General features: G+C 33.4%; 2 protein-coding genes across 2 annotated transcripts; both read left to right on the forward strand.

The window, feature by feature from the left end:
- Positions 3825–6509, forward strand: LOC104785714. Its single transcript, XM_010510981.1, has 4 exons — positions 3825–4320; positions 4471–4861; positions 5352–5897; positions 6115–6509. Exons 1-4 carry the CDS (start codon positions 3827–3829, stop codon positions 6244–6246), a joined length of 1563 nt encoding a protein of 520 aa, XP_010509283.1. The 5' UTR covers positions 3825–3826; the 3' UTR covers positions 6247–6509.
- On the forward strand, positions 9065–11437 carry LOC104785715 (L-type lectin-domain containing receptor kinase IV.1). Its single transcript, XM_010510982.2, has one exon. The coding sequence runs from the start codon at positions 9172–9174 to the stop codon at positions 11200–11202; it is 2031 nt and encodes a 676-aa protein (XP_010509284.1). The 5' UTR covers positions 9065–9171; the 3' UTR covers positions 11203–11437.

The following is a 12352-nucleotide window of genomic DNA, read 5'->3' on the forward strand; positions in this document are numbered from 1 at the left end:
GTGAACAGTAACGAAAGATTTGAATAACCTTCAATAGTTTAATCTTTATTAATTCCTTGTTGTGGAACGTCGTTATAAGCTCGTTTCCACATACATTCGCATCTCAGTACGTAACATGATATTCTGTCAAAATCATAGAAAAATAAGCATAAGAAAGAGCACAAAAATCCAAATATGTCACAACACATATTCCCTTTCGCTTGTTTTGTCTCAATAAACACTTTAATATATAAGATTTATATATTTACACTATTCCAACCGATCGATTAGAGTCTTTAGTCTCTTTCTCTTATACCCTAACTTTTTTAGCCCCATGGGTCACCAACTCTTCTATGGCTTAGACTTAAAAATATTTCAAAGCTGTGTCGGTAAACTAGGTTTGCACTATTTCTATCATCAACCACCTATAATGCATTGGAAGAATCTGTTTATACTAACTATTTCATGAATTCAGATCCTATATATAAACCCTAGTAGTTTCACTCTTTCTATCTACCATCCAGTTTCCATATATATAACCAATTTTCTTTATTTGTTAAATACCATAGCTAAAAGGTTTATAACTATATAATCGGAATTTTTTTTACCAAATTTACGTAAGTTATAGGAGAAACTATATATGTATATATCTACGGTACAGTATCTACTTGTCTTAAGAGTTTTGGAACTAATTAATCTTATACTGAGTTTTTACTAGAAGTCTAAGGAAAGAAAATTAAATAGTGTCTTGATGGGTTGATTTGATTTAACGATGTTGGCCATTACTAGCTAGTTCACATTTTCTAGTGGTATATATATGAGACAAGAGATATACATGAATCTCTTAAGTCTTAACTATGTAAATGATCTTATATATCTCATAATTATGTAAATGAACATATAGAATATATATGAATTATATATGTTATGAGATTCAAAGAAATGTTACAGACTTACAGTGAAGTCATAGAAAACTTGTGCGAGCTAGTTAGCTTTTGACATGATATCAAAGCCTTAATTCAAGCAAAGTTTGAATGATTTATTATGATCACATTAGTGACTATCAGTTAAAATTACCTCTAATACTTCTTATTGCAATATTGGTTTCGTAATATATTTCGAAAGTCTATAATTTTGTACATTTAACATTAGTGATCATGTTTGTCGTTTTTATTAGTAGCGATGGTAGCCATTGATATTTGGGAAAATATCGTTTCTAATCAAAACGGTATGACTTTGACATTTAGACGAGCCATTTAAATAAGTTATGCAACCAATTAGCGTAAACTTCAAAGCTATCAACTAATCTTGTTTTACCTAGGGTTTGGGTATATTAGTTAGATACGCATATTAGACTAATTAGGTGGTCTTCTCCGAATATAACAATGCATAGGTGGAAGTGAAGTCTTCGAATAGGGGCAGAGCTTCCACATGGGAATGATCAATCTCATTCTCTATAACTCTCATACTTCAATATTTAATCAATATATATGCACAATATATGAAAATAATTTTTGTTTGGATTCTAAGAATTAAGTGTCACGGAAGTTTGGACGATTCTTAAATAATAATATAGAATCCATAATACTCTAAGAATTTGCTGGAGAAAAATAAAATATGATCATCAATTATTTCCCATTATTATTATTATTATTATTTTGAACACAATATTTCCCATTATTTAATCTATAAAATATTTAGAGTATATCTAATTTATATATTTATTATGAAATATGTTCCACACGGTCGAACCCAAAGTCGTGGCACGTGAAACTAACATCAATGTAATTAAACATACATTTAAAGGTAGATCAACGATTAAAGGTTTTACTATTGTGTACAAATGCTTATAAAATTAAACATTAATCGTCTCGTAAGGTTATAACTGTTTTAAATCAGATGATTTGAGATTTCATATGGCTCAACCTTGCATTGTTATTTTATTTTCTCTATTTTGTAAGGGAATTTGGATTGTATTCATTTCGTAAAGTAAAAAAGTTTTTGGAAAAAGGTATTTTATGAATAAAACTTGCAACAAAACTTGTTGTCGTCGCAAGCCCAATCGCCAAATGTCTTTTCGAAATTAACAACTAGACTTTGAATAATAACTGAAAATATAATACACTTGTGCGTATGTAAGCGAAAGTTCTACAGAGGATCTTGACAACAAGAAAAGACCAAAAATTCTTGGTTGGTCCGCTTTACCAATCTGGTTTTACTTGTATTTTATTCTCAATTATAAAGAACAGTAGTTGTCCACGAGTGAGATAATGTAATTATATTATATAACATACAACTCTCATTCTGATTCATCATTACATAATTATATACTCTCATGAAAGTCTCACTCACAATTCTATATCATTAAATTCTCTCTCTTATATCTTTTGTAAAATTTGAGTTAAATTTTTAAAATTAAATCTATATGCATGAAACTTAGACACTAGTATTTGATTGTACATTGTATTACTATTTACCGGCGTAATCTTTCTTTCCCTATGCGTTTTCTAATACGAATTCGATTGACCAGTATAATCTTTCGTGTAGTTGCATGCTGTTTGTAAAACAAATACTACCAAGGCCTTTTATTACGAACATATATACATGAACAATGTAGATATCTACAATTTAATGCTCTAATTAATTTTATCATTGTTTTTTGTGTTTTCGTTATTAACGTACAAATTTACATAACTAACATTATTCACTCAGTTAAACAATAACCACACACACACAAAACCATGAACAAAGGTTGTTTGTGTCAGTGTGTGTAACATAATTAACCCAATAACTACATTTTTTTATCAAGACCTTTGATTCGAGTTGTTCCTCATAATTATTAAAAGACTTTTGGGCTTTTCAATTTAATTCATAGAATAACCTTTTGAAACAAAACTATTGGGTTACTCTTGCCTCCTTTTTTTTTTTTAATTTAACCAAAATCTTAAAAATACTCAACCATGCTTGGCCCAATAGGATAAATGTTCAACAGCTTAAGGGTCCATCAATATTATTTTTAGCATATACAGTAAAACTTCTATAAATGAATAATGTTGGGACTGCAAAAATTTATTAATTTATAGAGGTTTTATTTTCTCAATAAATTAATAATTATTAATTTATAGAGAGATTGTCCATATTTGTTATTTTTTAAAAAAAGTTTTTAAAACTAAGATTTAATTGTTATAGATAATATTTTTATATAATCAATTACAAGAAAAATAACAATTCTCATGTCTTAAAGAGAAAACTAAAAATTTTTGATATAGTAAAAATATTAGAAATGAGGTCTAACAAAAATTAATGTTCATATATATACATATATTTTGATAATTTTATATAATTATTCATTTATACTATTGTTGGAAACATATATTTATAAAAAAATTTCAAAAAAAATTATTATTTTATTATATTATCGAATTATGTCTAAGGACTGGAGAAATTTATTAATTTACCTTAGTATTAATTTATAGAGTTTTGATTGTACAATATCTCTTTGACTAGTTTTAGAAGCTAGTACATGTTTTGAATTCAAAAAGACAATGTTGACGATTGCATCGTAACTAAAAAAGATTTGTTTTGTCGAAATCATATATTTCATTAACGAAAATAAAGGTGTAGGAATATTCGATGAACATAGACTTTCTCAATTTGTATCGCAATAAATAAATGCAAAATTTATTTCCACTAAACCCCCTTATTCATAATTTCATACAGTCGTGCCTAGCACAAAAAAAGCTTCATACAGTCGTCATATATTTTGTATAGACAGATACAAATTAAAACCCCATCCGACATAATTCCAAAAAAAAAAAAAAAAAAAAANAAAAAAAAAAAAAAAAAAATGGCCATCTTCGATCCGTTTAAGCTCCGCTACAAACCGCCGTCGATATTTCCGGCAACGACTGTAAAACCTAGCAATGTTCTCTCCCTCGTCTCCAAGTTCTTCTTTACCATATGCATCTTCATCTCCGTTGCTCTGATCTTCTTCTACATCATCTTCTCCGATTGCTCCGATTGCCACCGCATCATCGGCCACCGTCGCTTAGGTCCTTACAATGTAAACTCCACTACAAACTCGTCAGCTTCTTCCTCGACCATCCTCCGTAAGAATCAGTCCTCGGAGGCCACCGATGTCTCCCACATAGTGTTCGGGATTGGTGGCTCCATTCAAACGTGGGGAGATCGCAGCCGTTACTCCGAACTGTGGTGGCGTCCTAACGTCACCCGCGGCTTCGTATGGCTTGACGAAGAACCGCCTCTTAATATGACGTGGCTCTCAACTTCTCCACCGTACCAAGTCTCGGCGGATACCTCCCGGTTCAACTACACTTGCTGGTATAAACTGTTTCTACTTCATAAAATAATTATTTCAACCAAATTTTCTTAATCTAGTTAAATTATATATGTGACCACAGAACAAATTATATGTGTGACAATACCAAAACGTACGATTTATTCATCCGATTGCCAAATTTTTTTCATTAGGTATGGTTCAAGATCAGCTATACGAATGGCGAGAATCATCAAAGAGACTTTTGCGTTAGGGTTAACGAACGTGAGATGGTTCGTGATGGGTGACGACGACACCGTTTTCTTTGTGGACAATCTTATAACGGTTCTAAGTAAGTATGATCATAATCAAATGTATTACATTGGAGGAAACTCGGAGAGTGTTGAACAAGACATCGTTCACTCATACGCTATGGCTTACGGTGGCGGAGGTATGGCAATTAGTTACCCATTAGCCGTCGAGCTTGTAAAGATAATCGATGGTTGTATTGATCGTTACGCATCGTTATATGGATCTGATCAAAAGATTGAAGCTTGTCTAAGCGAGATTGGAGTTCCCCTTACCAAGGAACTAGGTTTCCATCAGGTACATTCAATTTTTTCCTTTTTTGTTTTTGTCATTAATGGAAATTTCACTTATTTAGAAGTATATAATTTTAAGCTTTAAAATTAAGATTCTGGTGGAATATTGAATTTCCATTTATTTGAAAATTCAGTTTTAAATTTCAAATCGTGTAAAAAATTAGAAGCTTCACTGCTCAAATTTTGGTGTCCGTTTAAAATTTTCAACGTAAAATTATCCTAATTAAAATCAACAATACTATTTTCTTGCTTTAATAATAAAATATTTGATAGTAAAAATTCCTTAAGTTATAATTTTTAGGACTCGTACGTTTCTTAAAATTCGGATGGAATGTTAGTAAAATTTCAAATTTTAGTCTCGTGGCATATTGATATTGGTGCAACTATATCTAAGTTTTTATTTTTTTGGTCAAAAATATATCTAAGTTACGTTCTTGATTTTTGGAACCATAAGATCAGGATTTAATAATTTTTCTTTGAATGGTAATATCCAGGTGGACGTACGTGGAAACCCGTACGGTTTACTAGCTGCCCATCCGGTGGCTCCTCTGGTTACGCTCCACCACCTCGACTACGTTGACTCAATATTTCCAGCGACGAACCAAATCGACGCCCTAAGAAGACTCATGTCAGCATACAAGACGGATCCAAGCCGGATCATCCAGCACAGCTTCTGCCATGACCCGAGCCGGAACTGGTCTGTCTCGGTTTCATGGGGCTACACCATTCAGATTTATCCGTCTTTGGTCACGGGTAAGGAGCTTGAGACGCCGTTTCTTACGTTCAAGTCGTGGCGGACATCGAGCTTGGAGCCTTTCTCGTTTGATACCCGACCCATCAGCGGAGATCCATGCGAGAGACCCATTGTTTATTTCTTGGACCGGGTTTATGAGGTAGGGTCAGGGCAGACTCTTACGACGTATCGGAAACATGTTGACGTGGGCGAGGCGCAATGTGATTCGCCGCATTATTCTCGCGCCAACTTGGTTGAGTTCATCGACGTTTCGGCTACCACATGGAGGCCTGATCTATGGAAAATGGTAAGTAAAATTATATGGAAACTTAAAATCTTCACATCTGTACCTACACCGATCTAGTGACCAACCTTATAGTAGAAATTCATGAATTATTCTTAGGCACAGCATTTGAGAATAGTATCTTGATTTATAGCTATATACATTGTGCTATTAAATTTGGTGTGTTTGATTTTGTAGTTGAAAATATAGATGATCTTTTTATATTTGATTGGATTTACAGGCACCACGTAGACAGTTCTGTGAAATTGTCAACAGTGAAGGAGACTCGAAAAATGTAATCCATGTCAAGATACGGCATTTTAATCCTTTCGAAAGTGTATCTCTTCCAACAAAGCATCCGAGCGAAAAATGAATGGAAGGTTTCACAATTCGACAGATGGATCGGCTCCCTTTTATCTTCTGAGACTATATAAAGTTTCATATCAAGAGAAGTTGAGCAACAATTTTCTTATTCGTTCGTTTATGTAAGTATATCAACTAACTTAAAATCATAAACTTTGGCTAAAGTCAAAATTATACAGATTGTTACATTTTTTTATTATATCAAATATAATTATAGTTTTATTAACTCATGTAATACATGTTTTCCTCCAAAAGTTAATATAGCTAGAGGAGCTGGTTTTACCGTTTTAGGCCCAAGCAATGTTAAAGCAATTCAAACATTTTTTAAACTAGGACGAACATTTATTAAACTAGGACGAGAGATTTTATAAATCCAAATCTAGGTGAACAGAGCATAAATCACATTGGCTTCTCTATTAAAGCATAAATCACAGAGTGAGACAAAAAAAAAAAAAAAAAAAAAAAAGAATGAAGAAATGGAAAAGTAGCTTAAGTGAACAAGACGACGAACCATGTTTGCTGATTTCCTCCGGCGGCCGTTGTTTCAGCAATCCACCTTCTTATTATCAACACTAATTGGAGCTTACAAAAGTAAAAGCCCTAATGTTATTTTTCTAATTGGGCCGAGGCTTTTTATATTTGGGAAGAAAATAACCGGTCCATCAAAATACCAAACAAAAAAAAACGAGACTTGTTTAATTATTAGACCTTCTTTATGAAACAATTCGTAAACCTCTCCGCCTCCGCTGATTCTGACCTCGCATCACCCTATTTCAGTTTCCCGTTCTCTCTGTTTCGTTATAGGGTTTTTTTGTTACTCTTTTGGTTCATCAAATATGGGAAGGGCAAAGAAAGCTCAAAAGTTTGCTGTCATGAAGAAGCTGATTACACACAAAGCTTTGAAGCAGTGATTTTAGGGAGGTTGATATGATTTATTGTAAAATTCTTTCAAATCCCACCTAAAACAATGAGATTTGGATTTGTGTATTTTTAACTAAAGAAATCCTCTCAAATCCTCCAGAATCCAAAAAATTATTAAAATCCAAATCTGCAGACAATTTTGAATAACAATGGATTTTGAGATAGATTTTTAAATCATTAATTCAATAACAGTGGATTTCATGAGACTTTTTTAAATCCATGATTCAATTACAGGGAATTTCAAAAGACTTTTTAAAATCCATAATTGAATAACATAAGATTTGTAAATTTTACACAAATCACTTTAAAATGTCAAGTGGAATACTACTACTAGATCAGAAGTTAAATAAATATATAGTTTAGAAGAATCCTTTAGATCTCATCTCTATGGTACTGAAAACGCCTGCTCTCTATTTCAACTTCTTCCTAGCACCACACGTCGGTGGCAAACTCTTCTTCCCGAACCACAAGAAAAGCAAGGAGAGAAGACTTTGTTAGCATACGGACAATGACAATATAACGCAAAAACTCAAGTAGATCAGAAGAGAATATTCACATGGTTGACTTCAAGAATCAAAGATTAATCCAGTCAGTCAGAAACTTCCAAGATTACTAGTGTGTGGACCTCTTTCGAGTCTAAAACTTTTGACCAGTTTGTGCATTTGTCACATGGGGTCCAAATTTGTCATTAAGGTCGTTTCCAGTATCAGCCCTCCATCTACCTCATTCATTATTGAAAATAAAACTCAAAAAAGTAAAAATGCAGTACCCTACACTATTAAAATTACATGGTACTATGAGATGCTATACGAAAAAAAGTCTCATGGTATCGTGATCTTGTAGACAATGCTGGTATAAAAAGCTTGACAATATTATAAGGAACTATGATTTACAAATAAACTTTAGTTTGAAAAAGTGCCATACAATATACACACAATTTCACTTTTCATCTACACGAAAATAGTAAACATATGTAAGAAACTTTTTTCCTCTATCATTTCGTTTAAAAAAAAAAAAAAAAAGAGAGTTAGGGAGCTATGTCATCGGCGGGCAGGAACTGGAACTTCGAGAACCATCAAAGCTGTTGTGTCCACAAATATGCCCAAATCAGACTCTCACGTTTGATTGGTAGTACGACGTGTCTTGCAATATCTTCTTCACAAAAAGACTTGAAACTCGTTGTAATTTAGTTGACTTATTAGACGACCTGGGTCTGTGACTTATTAGACGACTCTAAGTCTGTGTCTCTAAAAAAGAAAATATCATAGAGGCAGCAGTACAGCCTAATAAAGTCAAATCAATAATTTTTAATTAGCACTAATTACTCCAAAATACTCCTTCCCTTGGATACGTGACAGCGTATGATGATGTGGTTTCTGATGTCATTCAGTCATATTCTTATACTAGGGAGATTTCTGGTTAAAATATCAAATTCATGAGCATAATTAATTCATAATGATTATAAAAATCTTAATCAATTTTCCTTTTAAAGTCATGACTTCATATGATTTATCTCAAAATAAATAAAGGCTACCGTCGAATTTTTCATCATTACCCATAAATACTAGTAGTTGATAAAATACTAGTTCATCTTTTTATATGGTTTACAAACATAATGATCATGATACAATGATACTAGATTTAATAATTGGTATTGGAGTATATAAAATGGATTATTTTAAAAACACACAAAGAGAGAGAGAGAGAGAGAGAGAGTTAAATTAAGCAAATTAATCTTGGAAGTTGGAACACATATCACCTACCTTGATGAAATTTTCTCAATCACTACCCTATCCCCCACCAAAAGGAAAATAATCAAAAAACAATTATTTTTTTTCTCTTCTCTTAGAAACAAATAAGAAAAAGAATCAAAAAAATGTAAATAAAAAAAGATTTGATGACTTTTCCACTCTCTTCCTCACCATAAATAAATTGTCTCTCTTTCTTCTTCTTTCTTAAAAAAAAAAACACAGAGAAGCAAAACAAAGAAGAGAGTTAGTAGTAAGTAGTAGCCATGTTCTTGAAGCAGCTCTTCACCATCTTCTTGTTCAGTTTCCTTTCACAAACCCTAAAATCTTCTTCACAGACTCTCAATTTCGTTTACAACAACGGCTTTAATCAACAGAAGGACATATCAATCCAAGGGATCACCACCATCACACCAAACGGTCTCTTGAAACTAACCAACACAACCGTTCAAAAAACCGGTCATGCTTTCTATACCAAACCAATCCGGTTCAAAGATTCTCAAAACGGCACCGTTTCTTCCTTCTCCACCACTTTCGTCTTCGCTATTAACCCTCAGATCGACATACTCAGCGGCCATGGCATCGCTTTTGTCGTAGCTCCTAACCCAAGCCTTCCTTTTGGCAATCCAAGTCAATATATGGGTCTCTTCAACATCACAAACAACGGTAATGACACTAACCATGTCTTTGCTGTGGAATTGGACACGATCCGGAGTACAGAGTTTAATGATAGTGACGACAACCATGTCGGAATCGATATCAATAGTTTAACGTCTGTGAGAACTGCTTACGCTGGGTGGTGGGATGAGAAAGCTCAGTTCAAGAACCTGAGTTTGATCAGTCGTAAGCCGATGCAGGTTTGGGTTGACTACGATGGTCGTAGTAATAAAATCGATGTGACGATGGCTCCGTTCAACGAGGATAAGCCTCTAAAGCCGCTTGTTTCGGCTGTTAGGGATCTTTCCTCTGTTCTTCTTCAAGATATGTATGTGGGTTTCTCCTCTGCGACAGGTTCTGTTCTGTCTGAACATTATGTTCTCGGTTGGAGTTTCGGGTTGAACGAAAAGGCTCCACCTTTGGCTTTATCAAGACTTCCCAAGCTTCCTCGGTTCGTGCCCAAGAAGATCTCAGACTTTTACAAGATCGGGATGCCGTTGATTTCTCTGTTTTTGATCTTCTCGTTCATCTTCCTCGTGTTTTACATCGTGAGGAGGAGGAGGAAGTTCGCGGAGGAGCTCGAGGAGTGGGAAAAAGAGTTTGGGAAGAACAGGTTCAGGTTTAAGGATCTGTACTACGCGACTAAAGGGTTTAAGGAGAAGGATCTTCTTGGTTCTGGTGGGTTTGGGAGTGTTTACAAAGGTGTGATGCCAGGTACGAAGTTGGAGATTGCTGTTAAAAGAGTCTCGCATGAGTCTCGACAAGGGATGAAAGAGTTTGTGGCTGAGATTGTGAGTATTGGTCGGATGAGTCATCGGAATTTAGTTCCTTTATTGGGTTATTGTCGTAGGAGAGGTGAGCTTCTTCTTGTCTATGACTTCATGCCTAATGGAAGCTTAGACAAGTACTTGTACAACACTCCTGAGGTAACGCTTAATTGGAAACAGAGGATTAAGGTTATACTAGGCGTTGCCTCTGGCTTATTCTATCTCCATGAGGAATGGGAACAAGTGGTGATTCACCGTGACGTCAAAGCCAGCAACGTCTTGTTAGATGGAGAGCTCAATGGGAGACTTGGGGATTTCGGTTTGGCTAGGTTGTATGATCACGGGTCGGATCCTCAGACCACGCACGTTGTTGGAACATTGGGATACTTAGCTCCTGAACACACTCGGACAGGACGTGCAACAACCGCTACAGATGTTTTCGCGTTTGGAGCGTTCTTACTAGAAGTCACGTGCGGTAGACGTCCTATTGAGATGCAGCATGAGACTGATGAGACGTTCTTGCTAGTGGATTGGGTTTTCGGGTTATGGAACAAAGGGAACATCTTGGCTGCTAAAGATCCGAATATGGGTTCAGAATATGACGAGAAAGAGGTTGAAATGGTTCTGAAGCTAGGTCTCTTGTGCTCTCACTCCGACCCACGGGCTAGACCAAGTATGAGACAAGTGTTACATTACCTAAGAGGAGATGCAAAGTTACCAGAATTGTCTCCGTTGGACTTGTCAGGGAGTGGGATGATGTTTGGTTTTCATGACGGATTTAGTGAGTTAGGGATGTCGTATTCCTCCTCCGTCTTTAAAGGTTTTACCGGTGGATCTTCCATTGCTGATTCTCAACTTTCAGGAGGAAGATGAATAGAATGTTTTGAAGTTATATATAAGAATGTTTCCGAAAGTTTTAAATATTTTCAACCTTTATTGTGTGTTTTGCATTTGGTATGTAGAGACTATTTGGATGAGATATGAGACTATGTAAATATACTTGGGAAAAAGATAGTCAGCTACATCAACTATACCACAATACATGACCACACATGTAAACTTTAAAAATGTATACTCAACTATATGAAGTATATGTATTGCATGGCCACATATACCGACTATATGATGACATGTGCTCAACATCACGATCATTTTATTTTGGTACACCGTTCGTCGGAATCCAGTGTTGACCAATATTGATCGGCGTTGACCAATATTGACCAACAAAAATATTCAAATTTTTTATTTTTAATTTTAGAAACAAAAATAAGAAAATTCTTTTATTGAATTATCTAATGTGTTCAAAAATTAACAAAATGTTTATATTCATTATAAAATTATATTTTGTATATGTTAATTATATTCATCCAGCCTTATAATAGTTAGTTTTTTTTATTGCAAAACTTAATAAAAGTGAAATAAAAAATCATTAATAATATTTTCAGATAATAAAACTTTTATTTTACCATGAGTATATAACTTTTTTGGAATAATTCTAGTGATTTTGACATGTATTGGTTTGGTTCTAAGTATTTTTTATTGTAGAAAATATTTTTGTTGTTGAGAATATTAAATAATATTATATATGTATTTAAATAAATTATGTAAGAAGTTGATGTTTATTAATTAATAATGTTAAAATAATAGGTTTTTTATTTGATTCACTACAACAAGATTTTTTGGTTTGAGTTTAAGTTTTAATATCTTATGAATGATTTTTATTTCAATTTTAATTAAGTTTTGAAATTGAAAAAAAAGTAACTATTATAAAACTGAATGAGTGAAACATAACAATATATCTTTATATTAGATACAAATATATTTTTAATTATAAAATATCATAGACGATTCCTAAATAATTCAATTAAATTTCTTATTTTGGTTTCTTATTAGATGATTCCTAAAGAATTTTGTTATTTTTATTTCTAAATCTTGTTTTTTTTGAATTTTTTTGTTAGTCAATGCCGGTCAATATTGGTCAACAATNTAATAAAAGTGAAATAAAAATCATTAATAATATTTT

The sequence above is a fragment of the Camelina sativa genome, chromosome 5 (assembly GCF_000633955.1).
Source record: "Camelina sativa cultivar DH55 chromosome 5, Cs, whole genome shotgun sequence".
Classification (NCBI taxonomy): Eukaryota; Viridiplantae; Streptophyta; class Magnoliopsida; order Brassicales; family Brassicaceae; genus Camelina; species Camelina sativa.